The sequence below is a fragment of the Megascapheus bottae genome, chromosome 9, assembly GCF_031878675.1.
Source record: "Megascapheus bottae isolate mThoBot1 chromosome 9, mThoBot2.hap1, whole genome shotgun sequence".
NCBI classification, from domain to species: Eukaryota; Metazoa; Chordata; class Mammalia; order Rodentia; family Geomyidae; genus Megascapheus; species Megascapheus bottae.
In genome coordinates this window covers 41,811,401-41,827,306 of record NC_143517.1, presented here as the reverse complement: position 1 = coordinate 41,827,306, position 15,906 = coordinate 41,811,401, and the positions used below count along the sequence as shown (strand labels likewise).

The window sequence follows — 15,906 nt, the reverse complement described above, 5'->3', positions numbered from 1 at the left end:
TCCAAATAAAGGAGACATTGATTGCTAAATCAGTATGATACAATATGAAAAGTAGAAGTCTTCATTAGTATAATCTGATCTACAGCTCTTGATACTGATTTGTAATTACAATATCCTTTAGTACATATGAGTTATTTTTCTACTCCTAATAGTATTTGATTTTCTTATGTCTAGTGTTGGCATTTCTGTAATTACTGTATCTTCCTATAACTATGTTCAGAACACCTTAATTTTACTGTTGTCATTATTTTCTACTCGTAATAGTATTTGATTCTCCTGTGTCTAGTATTGTCATTTCTGTAATTACTGTATCTTCCTATAACTATCTTCAGAACATCTTTATCTTACTGTTCTATCATTATAATTCCATTCTTTTAGGACAACTAGAAATTATGAGTTAGACATGTAAACTATTGTTTTAAAAGTATACTCCTTTAATTATAGGATATTTTTGAATGTCGAACTTGTGGTTTGCTGGAGTCACTTTGTTGTTGTACAGAATGTGCAAGAGTTTGTCATAAAGGTCATGATTGCAAGTAAGTACAATTTTGTTTATTCAAGTTTTCCTACAATTTATATTTGTATTGCTGCATAAAGTATAGTCTGTCTAAATTGTGTTTTGATGGGATTTTAGAGTACCCGTGGTTTTCCAAAGTTTTCTTTTGGTGAGGCAATTTATGTGTTAAAAATGTTGTCTTTCATCTCTTATCAGTGATTCACACCTTTAATCCTAGCCCCTGAGGTAGCTGATATCTAAGGATTATGGTTCAAAGTCAGCCGGGACAGGGACAGGAAAGCTTTTCGAGACTCTCCTATTAACTACCAAAAGCTGGCTGTGCCTCAAATGACAGAGTGCTCGCTTGAGCTACAAAGCTTAGGCTGGCACTATGCCTTAAATTCAACAGTGGAGTGCTACCAGAAAAGGAAAAATCTTATTCGAGGCACATCTTTACTTCTTGGCCACGCATGTGAGTGAGCTTGTGTGTGTGTATGCCGCCCCTGCCTTTCCTGGGGCTAGAATTCATGGCCTACTTTATCCCTTACCTTTTTTACTCAACACTAGTACTCTACTTGAACTGTTACAACAGCTCTACTTAATATCTTGGGTTGGCTTTGAACTGCAGTCCTCAGATCTTAGCCTCCTGAGTAGCTAGGATTATAGGTGTGAACCATTAGCATTCAGCTTCCTTCTGGCCATCTTTTTTTTTTTTTTTTTTGGCCAGTCCTGGGGCTTGAACTCAGGGCATGAGCACTGTCCTTGGGGCTTTCTCAAGGCTAGTACTCTACAACTTGAGCCACAGCACCATTTCTGCCTTTTTCTGTATATGTGATGTGGAGTAATCAAATCCAGGTCTTCGTGCATGCTAGACAAACACTCTACCACTAGGCAAAACTCCCAAACCAATACTGACTTTGGGGGTAAGAATCTCATGGAGTTGCCTCCCTAGACTAGCTTTGAACTTTGATCCTCAGCTGGCTAAGAATATAGATGTTGAGTCACTTGAAACCACCTTAAGAATGCTGTTATTAATGAAACCGTGCTTTTTTTCTTTCCTTTTTTATTCCAATACATTAAGCACTTCATAAATAAAAGTAGAATAGTCAAGATGAATGTAACCAGGTTAATCTCTTTTTGTAGGGTGTGTGTGTATGTGTTGTGTTTTTCAGATTTGGGTTCAGACTCTAGGCCTGGGTGTTATCCTGAGGTTTTTTTGCTCAATGCTGACACCCTACCATTTAAGCCATAGCTGTACCACCAGTATAAGCCACCAGTGGTCAGCCAGATTAATCTTTAGAGAAGTATATCTCTAAATATTCTTGCTTATAATCTTTGGCCCAAATTTCAAATACCACAACTCCACATTATGGCATTTTTAAAGGAAGAAAACTACTGTAAGCATTGAGTCATATTAACTATTTGAATTGTGTCTTAATTTCTATAACTGAAGGCAGTTGCGGTAAGTAGATTTGTTAGCTTTTTAGATATAACTAATACAACATCCTATCAGTAATTAACATTCATAGTAGCTCAGGGCTGTTGAAGAACATCAGTTAATGACTGCATGTATAGAGGGGGGATATATATGTGATGGGTAATGTAAAATTGAGTTATGAAATCAAATTAAGCACTCCAAAAGCTGAAGCGGAACTGTTACTCAAGTGGTAGAGCATTATCCTTCAGAACAAAAGCTTAGGGACATCACTCAAGTCCTGCGTTCAAATCCCAGGACACACACACACACAGACCATCAAAAAGCTTTTCTCTGGTTTCAGCAAGTTGTACTTCTTTATGTCCATAGATACTTACATGTAGTATACACATGTATACACATGTATACACATTTACACACGTATGTATTATACATGTATTATACACATTTCTGTGTACAAAATATATATATTTGTGTGGATTCTTTTTAGACTCAAACGAACATCACCAACTGCCTATTGTGATTGTTGGGAAAAATGTAAATGTAAAACTCTAATTGCTGGACAGAAATCTGCTCGCCTTGATCTACTTTATCGTCTGCTCACTGCTACTAATCTGGTCACTCTGCCAAACAGTAGGCAAGTATATTTTTATAATGTAAAATAAGAATTGAGCACAACACAGTAACCCTATCCCACCCTGATAACACTTGTCTTGTTTTATAGGGGAGAGCACCTCCTGCTGTTTCTGGTGCAAACGGTCGCCAGGCAGACGGTAGAGCATTGCCAGTATAGGCCACCTCGAATCAGGGAGGACCGAAACCGGAAAACAGCTAGTCCTGAAGGTGAGTCAACCAAACATTTCTGTGTTTATGAAGAAGAGGAAGTTTTATGTTTAGCTTACTCATAATTTTGTTCTTGCTTTCTTTTTAAGATTCAGATATGCCCGATCATGATTTAGAGCCTCCAAGGTTTGCCCAGCTTGCTTTAGAGCGTGTTCTACAGGACTGGAATGCCTTGAAATCTATGATTATGTTTGGATCACAGGAAAATAAAGACCCGTATGTGTTAGTTAAAAACATTTTTTGATGGTTTTTCCCATTTTGTGTAGATTTTACAATGCATCTCTCTTTTTGTCTCCCTCCAGTTTGAGTGCCAGCAGTAGGATAGGACATCTTTTGCCCGAAGAGCAAGTATACCTCAATCAACAAAGTGGCACTATTCGGCTGGATTGTTTTACTCATTGCCTTATAGTCAAGTGCACAGCAGATATTTTAGTAAGTTCTTTGAATGTTTGTTTACAGGTACCGGAACAGAATAATTTTGTTAGATAGCATCCATGACTTTATTTATTTACCTACTTACTTATTTGCCAGTCCTGGGCTTTGAACTTGGGCTTGAGCACTGTCTTGGGCTTTCTCAAAGCGATCTCTACCACTTTTGAGCCATAGTACTTCTCTGACTTTTTCTGAGTATGTGGTACCAAGAAATTGGACCCGGGCCTTTGTGCATTTAGTCAAGGACTCTACCACTAGTCCAAAATCCCAGCCCCTACATCCCATGATTTTATAGTTTAGACTTATAAGTACTTGGTAAATTCTGACTTAGCAGTTCATTAAAAGGAATGAAATTTGCGGGGTGATACGGTATGACTATTTATTGTAGACTGTTGAATCTAATTAGTTCAACCATTTGCTGAAATGAAGTGTGACAATTGAAAGATAAAGGTTAAAGAATTTTTGGGGGGTGGGGGGGTCAGTTGTGAGGCTTGAACTCTGGGCTTAGGCACTACCCCTGAGCTCTTCGGCTAAAAGAGAAAGCAGAACAAAATGTTTCGTCTATAATAGTTGTGATAACTTGCACGGAAAAGAGACAAGAATCCAGATGCTAGTGGATTTGTAACCCTAACTACTCAACTACTCAATAGACTGAGATCTGAGGATCATGATTTGAAGCCTGCCCAGACAAGAAAATCTATGAAGCCCTTTCTTTGAGTTAAGTACCAAAAAAGTTGTTGCTCAAGTAGTAGAGCACCAGTCTTGAGCAAAAGAGCCCAAGGACAGCATCCATGACTGGCACTAGAAAAAAAGAGAGCCGAAACTAGATAATGGTTCATTGGTAGAGATGGGCTTGTGAACTTATATACATATATTTGAATCCTATATTTGGTTGAGAACTCTAAATGAGTAAAATATATTCTTCTGATTAGACATATCTTGTTATGGGACAAAACAAGAGGTTAAATTGGGAAAGTTAGAAATATTTGCTCTGTGAGTATCTGAACAGCCTATGAAATATCTTAACATTAATAGTTTGATTACATTTTTTTTTAAAGCTTTTAGATACTCTACTAGGTACATTAGTGAAAGAACTCCAAAACAAATACACACCTGGACGCCGAGAAGAAGCTATCGCTGTGACAATGAGGTTTCTACGTTCGGTAGCAAGAGTGTTTGTCATTCTCAGTGTAGAAATGGCTTCATCCAAAAAGAAAAAGTAAGATACCCTTTCCATTTGGGCTTTTATATCATTGCACACGTAAGTTTTTTGATAGGGATAGCATTACATATAAATACTAATAAAGTATTCCTGTTGCCCTTTTTATTCTAGCAACTTTATTCCACAGCCCATTGGAAAATGTAAACGTGTTTTCCAAGCACTGTTACCTTATGCTGTAGAAGAATTGTGCAACGTAGCTGAGTCATTAATTGTTCCTGTCAGAATGGGGATTGCCCGCCCGACTGCACCATTTACTTTGGCCAGTACTAGCATAGATGCCATGCAAGGCAGTGAAGAACTATTTTCAGTAGAACCACTACCTCCACGACCATCATCAGATCAGTCTAGCAGGTAAATTTTTACCAGAATGAGCTCCTGATTAATTTGTTCTATGTAAATGTCTTATTCCATTTATGGAAATGTGAATAAAACACTTAGTGATGAACGTGATTATTGAGGCTTAGCTCCTTCCAATTAGGTCCTCCTTCCTGTTTTCCCTTAACTTCCCAAGACGGTACCACCATCTAGGGACCAGGGGTATAAAACATGAGCATAAATTTACAGGGGCATTTCCTATTCACAAACCATAGCAGTTTTTGTGATACTGGATATCTCAGTAACTCTTCCAAGTAAGGTTTTGAGAGGCATGAAACTTGTACCACCCCAACTTTGTTCATTATTCTATTTTAAAACCGTGTTTAGCAAGTCATTAATTAACAAACTAGTACAAAAAGACCATCATGCTTTGTATTATTAACTGGTAAATATGCCATCTGAGCCTTCAGAATTGAGGACTGCTGGTGGGAAAGGAAACAGAAAATGAGATCTGTAAGTTAAATCTGTATGGTATTTGAGTTCATATGTTCTGATATACCAAATTGTTGGTTTCCAAGACAGGCTAATTAGCATCCTGGTAAGTGTTGGCACATATAATTGTGAGCTAAATGCTCATAGAGAGAAGCAAAAAGCTGCATGGTTGGGATGTGGAAGCATTATACTCAATCATTTCTTGGTTCCTTACAGTTCCAGTCAGGCTCAGTCATCGTACATCATCCGCAATCCTCAGCAGAGGCGCATCAGCCAGTCACAGCCTGTTAGAGGTAGAGATGAAGAACAGGATGATATTGTTTCAGCAGATGTGGAAGAGGTGATTTAATTTTTTTTCTAAAGTTATTATTATGATCACTATTTTTGTGCCAATCCTGGGGCACAACACCTAAATGGCTGTTCCTGAGCTCTATTGCTTAAGACCAGTTATCTACCACATGAGCCAGCTGCACTTTTAGGCTTTTTAGTGGTTAATTGGAGATAAGAATCTCATAGACTGCAATCCTCAGACTGCAATCTCAAACTGCAATTCTCAGATTTCAGCCTCAAATAGCTAGGATTACAGGCATGAGCCCCTTGTGACTGACCTAATTGTTTTAATCGTGGTAGATTCAAAACTTATTTGGAGGGGGGAATAGTCACTGGAAGTTACATTAATAGTAGCTTAAGACATTTAATAGACAGGCTTGTGTCCATCGTGTAGACTTGTTATGTGGTCTTTTTAATAGCCATTGACTTACTGGATATTTGACATATACAACTGTTGTTAACCTAAAGTAAGGCAGCATTCAGCCTGTGGGTCATATGAATCCCATGAAGTCATCTGGTGATTGACAGGACAAACTGCCAGCAACTGTCTGCCTGTATTGATAATTTTATATGACCTGTAATGATGTTGTTAATATCCAAAAGGCTCTCTTAGTAAAAAAACAGTTCCTGGCCCCTTCCCTAAAGGTTGAGAGTAAAGTATTCCCAGTGTTTTTAAAAAAAAAAAACAGCAAATATTACTTGGTAGCTTGATGCACTGTATTTGTAAGTAAAGATAATTGCACTGTTAAAGTGGTGGAAGTATACAAAAATCTTACCACTTACCCAATCCCCCAGAAAAGCTTTTATTCTTTTAACTGTAGGATTCAATGCAAAAATAATCATAAACTTTGGGATATGTTGATAAGACTTGATGATTTTTAAAGCTGTTCAATAGTATGTGTAACGGGGGTGTATTGTAGTTGGGTAGTAATTGTGGAGGAGCACCTGATAGAAATAGGAGTTTGGCTATAATTGATATTGTGCCTTCAGGTGGAGGTGGTGGAGGGTGTGGCTGGAGAAGAGGATCACCACGATGAGCAGGAAGAGCATGGAGAAGAGAATGCTGAGGCTGAGGGACAGCATGATGAGCATGATGAAGATGGTACACAGTGTGAATAAATCATATCTCTATGAAAGGAGAGATAAGCCCCATTTTATGTCTACATTTTCAACTTATTTTCTGCTAAGGGTTTCTAGCACTTGTTACAAAAGTTGGGGCTGGGAGTTCAGCCTAGTGGTAGAGTGCTTGCCTGGCATGCATGACGCCTTGGGTTCGATTCCTTATTACCACATACACTGAAAACCAGAAGTGGTGCTGTGGCTTAAGTGGTAGAGTGCTGGCCTTGAGGAAAGCCCAAGGATGGTGCTCAGGCCCCGAGTTCAAGCCCCAGGACTGGGGGAGGGGGGAAGTTCATGTGTTATATCTATGTTATATACATAATGCACTTTTTTTCTTTCTGGTTTAAGGAGCTTCGTCTTCTTAAACAACATTTGAAAGTAATGTAATTCAGTGAGAGAGATGGGGTCTTGGTAACTTTTGTCTAAGCCAAGATCCTTCTATCTCTGCTTCCTAAATAATGAGGATTAAGAATTAATGTTTTTATTTTTTGTCGGTTGTGGGGCTTGACTGCAGAGCCTGGGTATTATCCCTGAGCCTTTTTGTGCTTAAGGTTAGCATTCTACCACTTGAGCCACAGTGCCACTTCCAGATTTTGAGTGGTTAATTAAAGATAAGAGACTGATGGGGAATTTTCTGCCAGGCCTGACTCAAGGCTCCCACCCTACCCTTGAGCCACAACCCCACTTCCATTTTCCAGTGACTAATTGGATATAAGAGAGACTTGGCTTTGAACCTTGATCCTCAGATCTCAGCCTCCTGAGTAGCTAAGATTTCAGGCATGAGCCCCACTGCCCAGCAAAAATTGATAAAACATATAAAATGGAGCAAGTGGACCCAGTGGCTTATGTTTCTAAACACTTCTCTGCATATACTTATGTCTCTACAGGAAAGATTTTTGAATTGCAATGTAATCAGTCACTGACTTATCATGACTTACCCAGTAATTAATTCTTATAATCCTGAACACTCTGCCCTTTCCCGCCTACTTTTTTGTGGTCTTAACACTGTATTCTGTAGATACTAAGTTTTTGGCTTCCCAGATCTTGTCTTAACCGATGGCTTGTTCTCAATTTTTATATTACTATTCAAATATATTTCCTAGGAAGTGACATGGAGCTGGATTTGTTAGCTGCTGCTGAGACAGAAAGTGACAGTGAAAGTAACCATAGCAACCAAGATAATGCTAGTGGGCGCAGAAGTGTTGTCACTGCAGCAACTGCTGGCTCTGAAGCAGGTGTGTTTCCTCATTTGAAGTTCTTGCTGAAGCTTAGGTTGTGTGTATTCAACATAAATTAGTATAATGTGCATAAGGGGAAAGTCTTTATAATTTCATTTCTAGATGTTATTGAACCAGATTTTATTTTATGACATGTTCTCCACTTTCTGGATTTTAGATAATGGATTGATTTTAAAGTTTGCTTAAAGAAAATTATTTTCTAATTCAACTATTTCATATTTACTAATTTGTTTGTTTACTTATTTAGTTTTTGGTTGTGGGGCTTGAACTCAGGGCCTGGTACTGTCCCTGAACTTTTTCCGCTTAAGGCTAGCACTCTATACCACTTAGAGCCACAGAGCCACTTCCAAATTTAACTATGTTAGTTGTAGGCTTTGAAGACTATTGCATGGAACTTGACATTGTACTTAATATGTGTGCTTTTGCTGAATAAGAGTACATTTTAGTCTTAATTATCAAAAAACTTAACAGTGTTTTTGGTTTAAAAAAAAAATTTAGGAGCAAGCAGTGTTCCTGCCTTTTTTTCTGAAGATGACTCTCAGTCAAATGACTCAAGTGATTCTGATAGCAGCAGTAGTCAGAGTGACGACATAGAACAGGAGACTTTCATGCTTGACGAACCCTTAGAAAGAACCACAAATAGCTCCCATGCCAGTGGTGCTGCCCAAGCTCCCCGGTCCATGCAGTGGGCTGTTCGCAACACCCAGCACCAGCGAGCTGCCAGCACAGCCCCTTCCAGCACATCCACGCCAACAGGCAAGTCTGAAAAATCGTCTGTGCTTGGGGCTTCTTAAATTATTACTTCAAATTATGCATGTGTCATTTGGCAAATGGTTTTACAATAATAGTGCATTATTTGTTGAGTCTCATACAGGTAATTCTTTTTGTTTGGGGGCTTGTGTATTAGAGGATGCATGCAGCATCAAATTTTTATCCAGTAGGTGTCACAGCACTCCTGACCCACTTCTCCTTTCCTCATCACTTTCCCACTAAGAATTTCTGCAGAGGTTGTCAATCCCCTTTATCGATGGTGGGATGAACACTTTACAAAGGACTTGGGGTTGGAATTATTAACTTTTGTTCCCTTTAAGTCTACCTTCCCACATTAGTGTAGTTTAGGAAAATTTTGCTTACTTAAATATTATCAACTGACCATTTAGATTTACATAAATGCTAGAATAGCACAACAATCAACTGACATTAGCTCATTCTGATTGTCCTTTTTCCTTATAGCTAGTTCTGCCGGTTTGATTTATATTGATCCTTCAAATTTACGCCGGAGTGGTACCATCAGTACAAGTGCTGCAGCTGCAGCAGCTGCTTTGGAAGCTAGCAATGCCAGCAGCTACTTAACATCTGCAAGCAGTTTAGCCAGGGCGTACAGCATTGTCATCAGACAAATCTCCGACTTGATGGGCCTTATTCCTAAGTATAATCACCTAGTATACTCTCAGATTCCAGCAGCTGTGAAATTGACTTACCAAGATGCAGTTAACTTACAGGTATGGCAGCACTGAAAAGTTATTCATTCAAATATATTTTGGGGGCTTTAACTTAAGAGAATTCCAGCATAATGGGCATTTAAAATTACAAATATATAAATGTTGACATTTACTGTGTCAAATTTAGCTGTCTTTGGATAGTTTTAACTATTTTAGTTTGATCTTCATAGAACTATGTAGAAGAAAAGCTTATTCCCACGTGGAACTGGATGGTCAGTATTATGGATTCTACTGAAGCTCAATTACGTTATGGTTCTGCATTAGCATCTGCTGGAGACCCAGGACATCCAAACCATCCTCTTCATGCTTCTCAGAATTCAGCCAGGAGAGAGAGAATGACTGCACGAGAAGAAGCTAGCCTACGAACCCTTGAAGGAAGACGGTATGCAATTCTTTAGATTTACTGTGTTGAGCCGATAACCTAGAAAATCGGGTTGGAGCTTTTTGGGTGATAGTAATAGTTAAATCATACCTTATTTTGTAAAGTAGAAAGTGAAACTATCTCCAGTTAATCACAAAGATGGCCAGAAGTGGTACTGTGGCTCAAGTGGTAGAACATTAGTAGCATTGAGAACAAAGGAGCTCAGAGACAGTGACAGAGCCCCAGGACTGGGCCAAAAGGGGAAGTAAACATCTTATACTATCTCCCTTTTAATTTTAGGTATTTATTTTTGTGTGTGTGCTGGTCCCAGGGCTTGAATTCTAGACTTGGGTACTGTCCCTGAGCTCTTTTTTTCTTCAAAACACTCTTAACATTTGAGCCACAGCTACATTTTTGGCTTATTTTGGTTCATTGGAGATAAGAGTCTCATAGACTATCCTGCTCAGGCTGGCTTCAAGCTACAATCATCAGATCTCAGCCTCCTGAGTAACTAGGACTACAGGCATGAGCCACCTGTGATTAGCAATCCAAACAAAGTATTTTAAAGTAATTCCTTCATGTCATCTGCCTACATCTTTGTCTCCTTATATCTCATTCTTCCTCTATACCTTCCCCACCTGTACAAGGCATGTAGAAATCATGAAAAGATTTATTTTGACTATAATTGTACTTTGTGCCAGGAAGGGAAAAATATGTGTGATTTGTTTTCTCAATTCACATTTTTCCTACTTTCCCTTTCCTGTTGAACAATAATTAATTAAAATTTAAGTAACTAGTATCAAGAATTGCCCCAAACATTAAATTTAGTAATTTTACTATTTCTGATTACTTTATTGTATGGATATTTTGTGATTTTCTTACTTATTAGTTGGTGTACATGTATACCTTTTCACTATTGTTCATAATGCTCCCATGTGCGTTTGTGTTATGGGTTTTTATATGGATACACATTTTTTTTAGTCTGCTGGGGTAAATTGCCCACTTTTGGAATTGATGGGTGTTTAACCTTTTGAGAAGCTGCTAGACTATTACAAAAAGAAAATTATTCTGAAATACAGTGAGAGTGAGTCTTAATAGTTGGTGTGGCGTAGTATCTCAGCTTTTAGCTTTATTTTGAGACTTCTTTTTTCCTTCTGTGTTGGTAGTGGGACTTGAACTGGGCTTGGGCTTTTTTGTTCAAAGGTAATATCTACCACCTGACAAAAGCATAGGGATGTAAACCATAAACGATGCTGAAACTTGTAAAGCACAGGACCACACGCTCAATCAGTTGTGAATATTTCATATTTGTGATAGCCATACATTTCATATTTGTGTTTCTTAATAGACATTTTTATTTATTTTTGTTTCTATAGACGTGCCACATTGCTTAGTGCCCGGCAAGGAATGATGTCTGCTCGAGGAGATTTCCTTAATTATGCTCTTTCTTTAATGCGCTCTCATAATGACGAGCATTCTGATGTTCTTCCAGTTTTGGATGTTTGCTCATTGAAGCATGTGGCATATGTTTTTCAAGCCCTTATATATTGGATTAAAGCAATGAACCAGCAAACAACATTGGATACTCCTCAGCTGGAACGCAAAAGGTATTTTCATTCTTGGCATGAAATTGATTTAAGAAATACTTTCTTGGTAAGGTCTCCAAGTAAATTGTCAGATTTGGGAGGAAGGCATGCACACTGCAGAAAAGATACACTAGAGAGACATTTCATTTGGGAAAGCGGGCTAGTTTGTCCTGCATTTCTTTCTTTTTTGTTAAGCATTTTTTTTTACCATTTTACTTGAGGTTTTTTTTTTGTTTTTTTTTTGGTGGGGGGAAGGCATATATTTTGAATAAGCAGAAGTCCTAAGGTCCGATTTGTGGTGTACCGTATGCTAGAAATCCTGTTTAGAAATCAGCTAAAAAGCCAGGCACAGTGGCTGTAGCCTGTAATCCTGGCTACTCAGCAGGCTAAGATCTGAGGATCATGCTTCACCGCCAGCCAGGGCACTAAAGACCATGTGACTCTTATCTCCAGTTAACCACTAGAAAACCAGAAGTGGCTCTTGGCTCAATGGATAGGGTGGTAACCTTGAGCTAAAGAACTCAGGGACAGCACCCAGGCCCAAAGTTCAAACCCCACGACCAACAAAAAGAAAGAAAGATCAACTAAAAGCACAAGGAGACAGTTTCACAGGCCCTTTTGTCCAGAATTGTCCATTTCTGTGCCACAGTTCTTCACTGAAACAATACAGTTAGGCCTCATACTTAAAATACTGTCTTTTAGGTATCACATTTTTTGTAAGAGTTTGTGTAGGTAACATTTCTTGTTTGATTCTTCTGCCTCTTTTGTTACTGAAGTGCATTAGGTAGATTAGTCTACCATTTGCTAGTACCTGAACATAACCAATGTTGGATACTGCCTAGATTCTAAAGTGACTTCTTTTCAGTGTTTTGTTTATTGCCTGCTATTTACCTACCTTTTTGTCCTGATCATACTGCACAACTTGATTTAAAGTAACTCAATTGTCTTTTCAAAGGACACGAGAACTTTTGGAACTGGGTATTGATAATGAAGATTCAGAACATGAAAACGATGATGACACCAATCAAAGTTAGTGCACAGAAAATCTGCTAACCTACTTCAAGAACTGGCTGCCTCAGTATTTCCCCTTCAAGCTTTTTAACTTCATTAGTTTCTGTCTGGGTGGGAATTTCTCTTTTCTTCTCTATGTTTCATTTCTTACCTTTCTATTTTTCCTTTACTACCATTGTAACATATATCTCATAATTAAGGATGAGTTAATGTTTTGTTTTGTTTTTTTTTAGTCTCAACAGTCTTTTTCTTAATCTTTGATTTGCTTTTCTCTTAGTTTAATGCTTTTGATTCTTAAGTATTATATGGTCACTAAATTTATAGTCTTAGAAAAAGTATTTGCTAATGTCAGGGAATATAGACGTATTCATGAAAATAAAAGTAATTCCTGAATTTAGGAATTCATTTTTTTTTTTTTTTTATGAGTCTAAGTGCTGTCCCTGAGCCTAGTACTCTTGATACCTGAGCCCCAGCTCCACTTCCTCAGCCAAGGAAAAGACAGTTGATCTGACCGCTCTTCCTTTTGAGAACCTGGCCATAGCTTGCTAGTTTTATAGCACATTAAACCAACCCAAAGTTCTCTTTCATAAAGAAGAGTTGGTGCTGGTGTATTGCCTGCTATTGGGATATATGAGTTACTGTAGAAAGGAAGTGATCAGAGTTAAGTGGTTATCTTCTAGTGATTATCTTCTCTTGGACTAGGCAATGAGTAGGGTTCTGAATATGCCCAGGAGCCCACCGGATATTCTGCTTCAACTCCAGATAAAGTGAAGGAAGGATAGAGACATGCCAATATAGAAAGGAGTCATATTTGTTACTACTTTTGTTTTGTTGCTACAGCATACAATTTAGCATTTTAATCATATTAATCTGCTGCTATATTTGGAATTACCACTTAAAAATAACAGTATTTTGGATTATTGGTCTTGAGTACGTAAGATAGTAGTTCTGGATTGTAAAGGTTGATATTTTCTTACTCTTTCCTAATTTTTATTAAACATTCTATCCTTTTATGTTTAGGTGCTACTTTAAATGATAAGGATGATGAATCTGTTCCTGCAGAAACTGGCCAGAACCATCCATTTTTCCGGCGTTCAGATTCTATGACGTTTCTTGGGTGTATACCCCCAAATCCATTTGAAGTGCCTCTGGCTGAAGCCATCCCCTTGGCTGATCAGCCACATCTGCTGCAGGTAAACTGGACTATTTTTAAGATTGAACTAGCATTCTTGATAGTATCTTCAGTGTAACTAGAATGTCTCTTGTTACAATTTCAGCCAAATGCTAGAAAGGAAGATCTTTTTGGCCGCCCAAGTCAGGGTCTTTATTCCTCATCTGCCAGTAGTGGGAAGTGTTTAATGGAGGTTACAATGGACAGAAATTGCCTTGAGGTAAGAAAATACCTCAGTTTAATATTTGTTAACAAGAACTGGTCTAGATTTATATAAATTATTAACTCAGAAGATTTTATTTGTCCATCCCTATCATTAACTTGCTCCATAAAAGCAGCTTTATTAGTCTGGCTCACAAAGTTAATTATTTTATTATACCAAAAATCTAAATTTTCATGTCTGAGCATATATAGTTTTAGCTTAACCGGTTCTTTGATTTGCTAATTATTAATTTGTTAATGATAGAGGTGGATAAACATTAATGTCATTCAAAAGTTACTGGTTACATTGTGTCCCGGATACTTTCTTTATCTTCCTAACCATGTTGAATAGAAAACATAGTTTTATGAGTGAGAAATGAAGCTTTGAAGGGTTTATAAATTCTACATGTCTAGTGTCATATAGCTAGTTAAGTGGTAGATCTAGATTCTAGGTAAGGGTGTTACTTGAGAACCTAAAATTAAACTCTTGGTTTTTTTTTTTTTCTCCTTTCTTAAGATAGCATGTTTAAAAAGCAGTGTAGAAAAAATATAAATGAATAATTTTTTTTTTCAAATTAAACGGTGAAGGGGAATTCAGTATTAAAAACAAAAACACTGGAACTATGTTAGTGACCTAAGTGTGCCACGTATGTTTTAGATTCCTTTTGGAGACCTCTTAGACCACAATAGTGAATGCACTGGAATGGGTGATCTGCCAGGGGTTTGCTGTAGCTCTATAGCAAAAATTTCTGAAAGGGAAAAGAAGTTATTTAACATGACTTCTGTGGAGACTTAGGCACACATTGAGTTCAAAACAAAATCTACTTAATTTTTTTGGTTTGTAACTTTTAAATGTAAAATTGATAGGTTCTTCCAACTAAAATGTCTTATGCTGCCAATCTGAAAAATGTGATGAATATGCAAAATCGGCAAAAAAAAGAAGGGGAAGAACAGAACACGCTGGCAGAAGAATCGGAGAGTTCAAAGCCAGGCCCATCGGCTCATGATCTTGCTGCACAACTGAAAAGTAGTTTACTGGCAGAAATAGGTCTTACTGAAAGTGAAGGACCACCCCTTACATCTTTCAGGTACTCGTTACGTGCAAGTAGTGTTCCTCCTGTATTGCTTTTCTGCTGTTGTGTTTCTTTAAGGAAGTTTTGTTTAGAAAACTCTTACATAGAAACCATGAATTTTGTGAACTTGCTTTGAGTAATGGAAATATAAGTAATATAATTATTGCTATTATGACTTTCTAGTTTCCTAAACCTAGATTTTGTGACAGTGTTGTAGTTAACATTTTATAAAAAAATTTTTTTGAAAAAAAGTTCCAAGACTTTAGTTTTAGTGTTTAATTCACTGTCTTAAAATGTAGGAATATGGGCTTAATAGTAGAATGCTTGCCCAGCATGCATGAAGCCCTGGGTTCAATTCCTCGCTGCCACATAACAGAAAAGGCTGGGAGTGGTGCTGTGGCTCAAGTGGTGAAGCACTAGCCTTGAGCACAGAGAAGCTTAAGGACAGAACCCAAAAGAAGAAAGAAAGAAAGAGAAATAATTGTGTGTGTGTGTGTGTGTGTGTGTGTGTGTGTGTGTGTGTGTGTGTGTGTAGAGCCTAAGAGAAGAAAGAGAAATAATTGTGTGTGTGTGTGTACATACACATAGTAAAATGCCAGACAACTGTTCCAGTCACTCAGCTAAAGGAAACTTATAAATAATTAGGCAGTCTACTATTTTCGAGGAATACTATTCAGACTTGGGTTCCTTTGTCTTTGTATACAAATGATAATTCTCTTTAAAAAGGTGGGTGCTGTTATTAAATTAGAATTTGTTAACATGCATTATGTCTTAATGTGGATAATGGCTCTGCTCTAAAATGACTCTTCTTCACATGTTTTGGTTACATGGTATCTGCAATTTATTATTCCCTGAAGAAGTGAAAAAAAATGTGCTTAGAAGGAGTAAAGTTAATAAAAGGAAGATACACTGTGTATACATTGCTTGACAAACATAAGGCAGGAGATAGTTTCTGTGTTCTGGCTTGAGCTGTGTTGGCTGTAATGTATAGAAACAAATTGGTGAAAAGAATTAGAGGTAGGAAGACCAGTTGGAAAGCTGTTACTCATTCTAGTTGCAACAGAAATGGAGTTGAAGCT

The 15,906-nt window shown here is 37.7% G+C and overlaps 1 protein-coding gene across 6 annotated transcripts in view; it reads left to right on the top strand.

The window, feature by feature from the left end:
- Positions 1–15,906, top strand: part of Ubr5 (ubiquitin protein ligase E3 component n-recognin 5) — a 118,416-nt gene that overhangs the window by 78,473 nt on the left and 24,037 nt on the right. For all 6 annotated transcript variants that reach the window (XM_090339165.1, XM_090339163.1, XM_090339164.1 and 3 more), the window contains exons 28-45: positions 445–536; positions 2,422–2,568; positions 2,656–2,774; positions 2,864–2,990; positions 3,077–3,206; positions 4,265–4,425; positions 4,540–4,779; positions 5,452–5,575; positions 6,556–6,667; positions 7,788–7,919; positions 8,421–8,678; positions 9,156–9,424; positions 9,595–9,806; positions 11,162–11,392; positions 12,327–12,400; positions 13,403–13,575; positions 13,660–13,773; positions 14,622–14,842. In XM_090339165.1, coding sequence (XP_090195291.1) covers positions 445–536; positions 2,422–2,568; positions 2,656–2,774; positions 2,864–2,990; positions 3,077–3,206; positions 4,265–4,425; positions 4,540–4,779; positions 5,452–5,575; positions 6,556–6,667; positions 7,788–7,919; positions 8,421–8,678; positions 9,156–9,424; positions 9,595–9,806; positions 11,162–11,392; positions 12,327–12,400; positions 13,403–13,575; positions 13,660–13,773; positions 14,622–14,842 — 2,936 coding nt within the window. The remainder of the gene's footprint in view (positions 1–444; positions 537–2,421; positions 2,569–2,655; positions 2,775–2,863; positions 2,991–3,076; positions 3,207–4,264; positions 4,426–4,539; positions 4,780–5,451; positions 5,576–6,555; positions 6,668–7,787; positions 7,920–8,420; positions 8,679–9,155; positions 9,425–9,594; positions 9,807–11,161; positions 11,393–12,326; positions 12,401–13,402; positions 13,576–13,659; positions 13,774–14,621; positions 14,843–15,906) is intronic.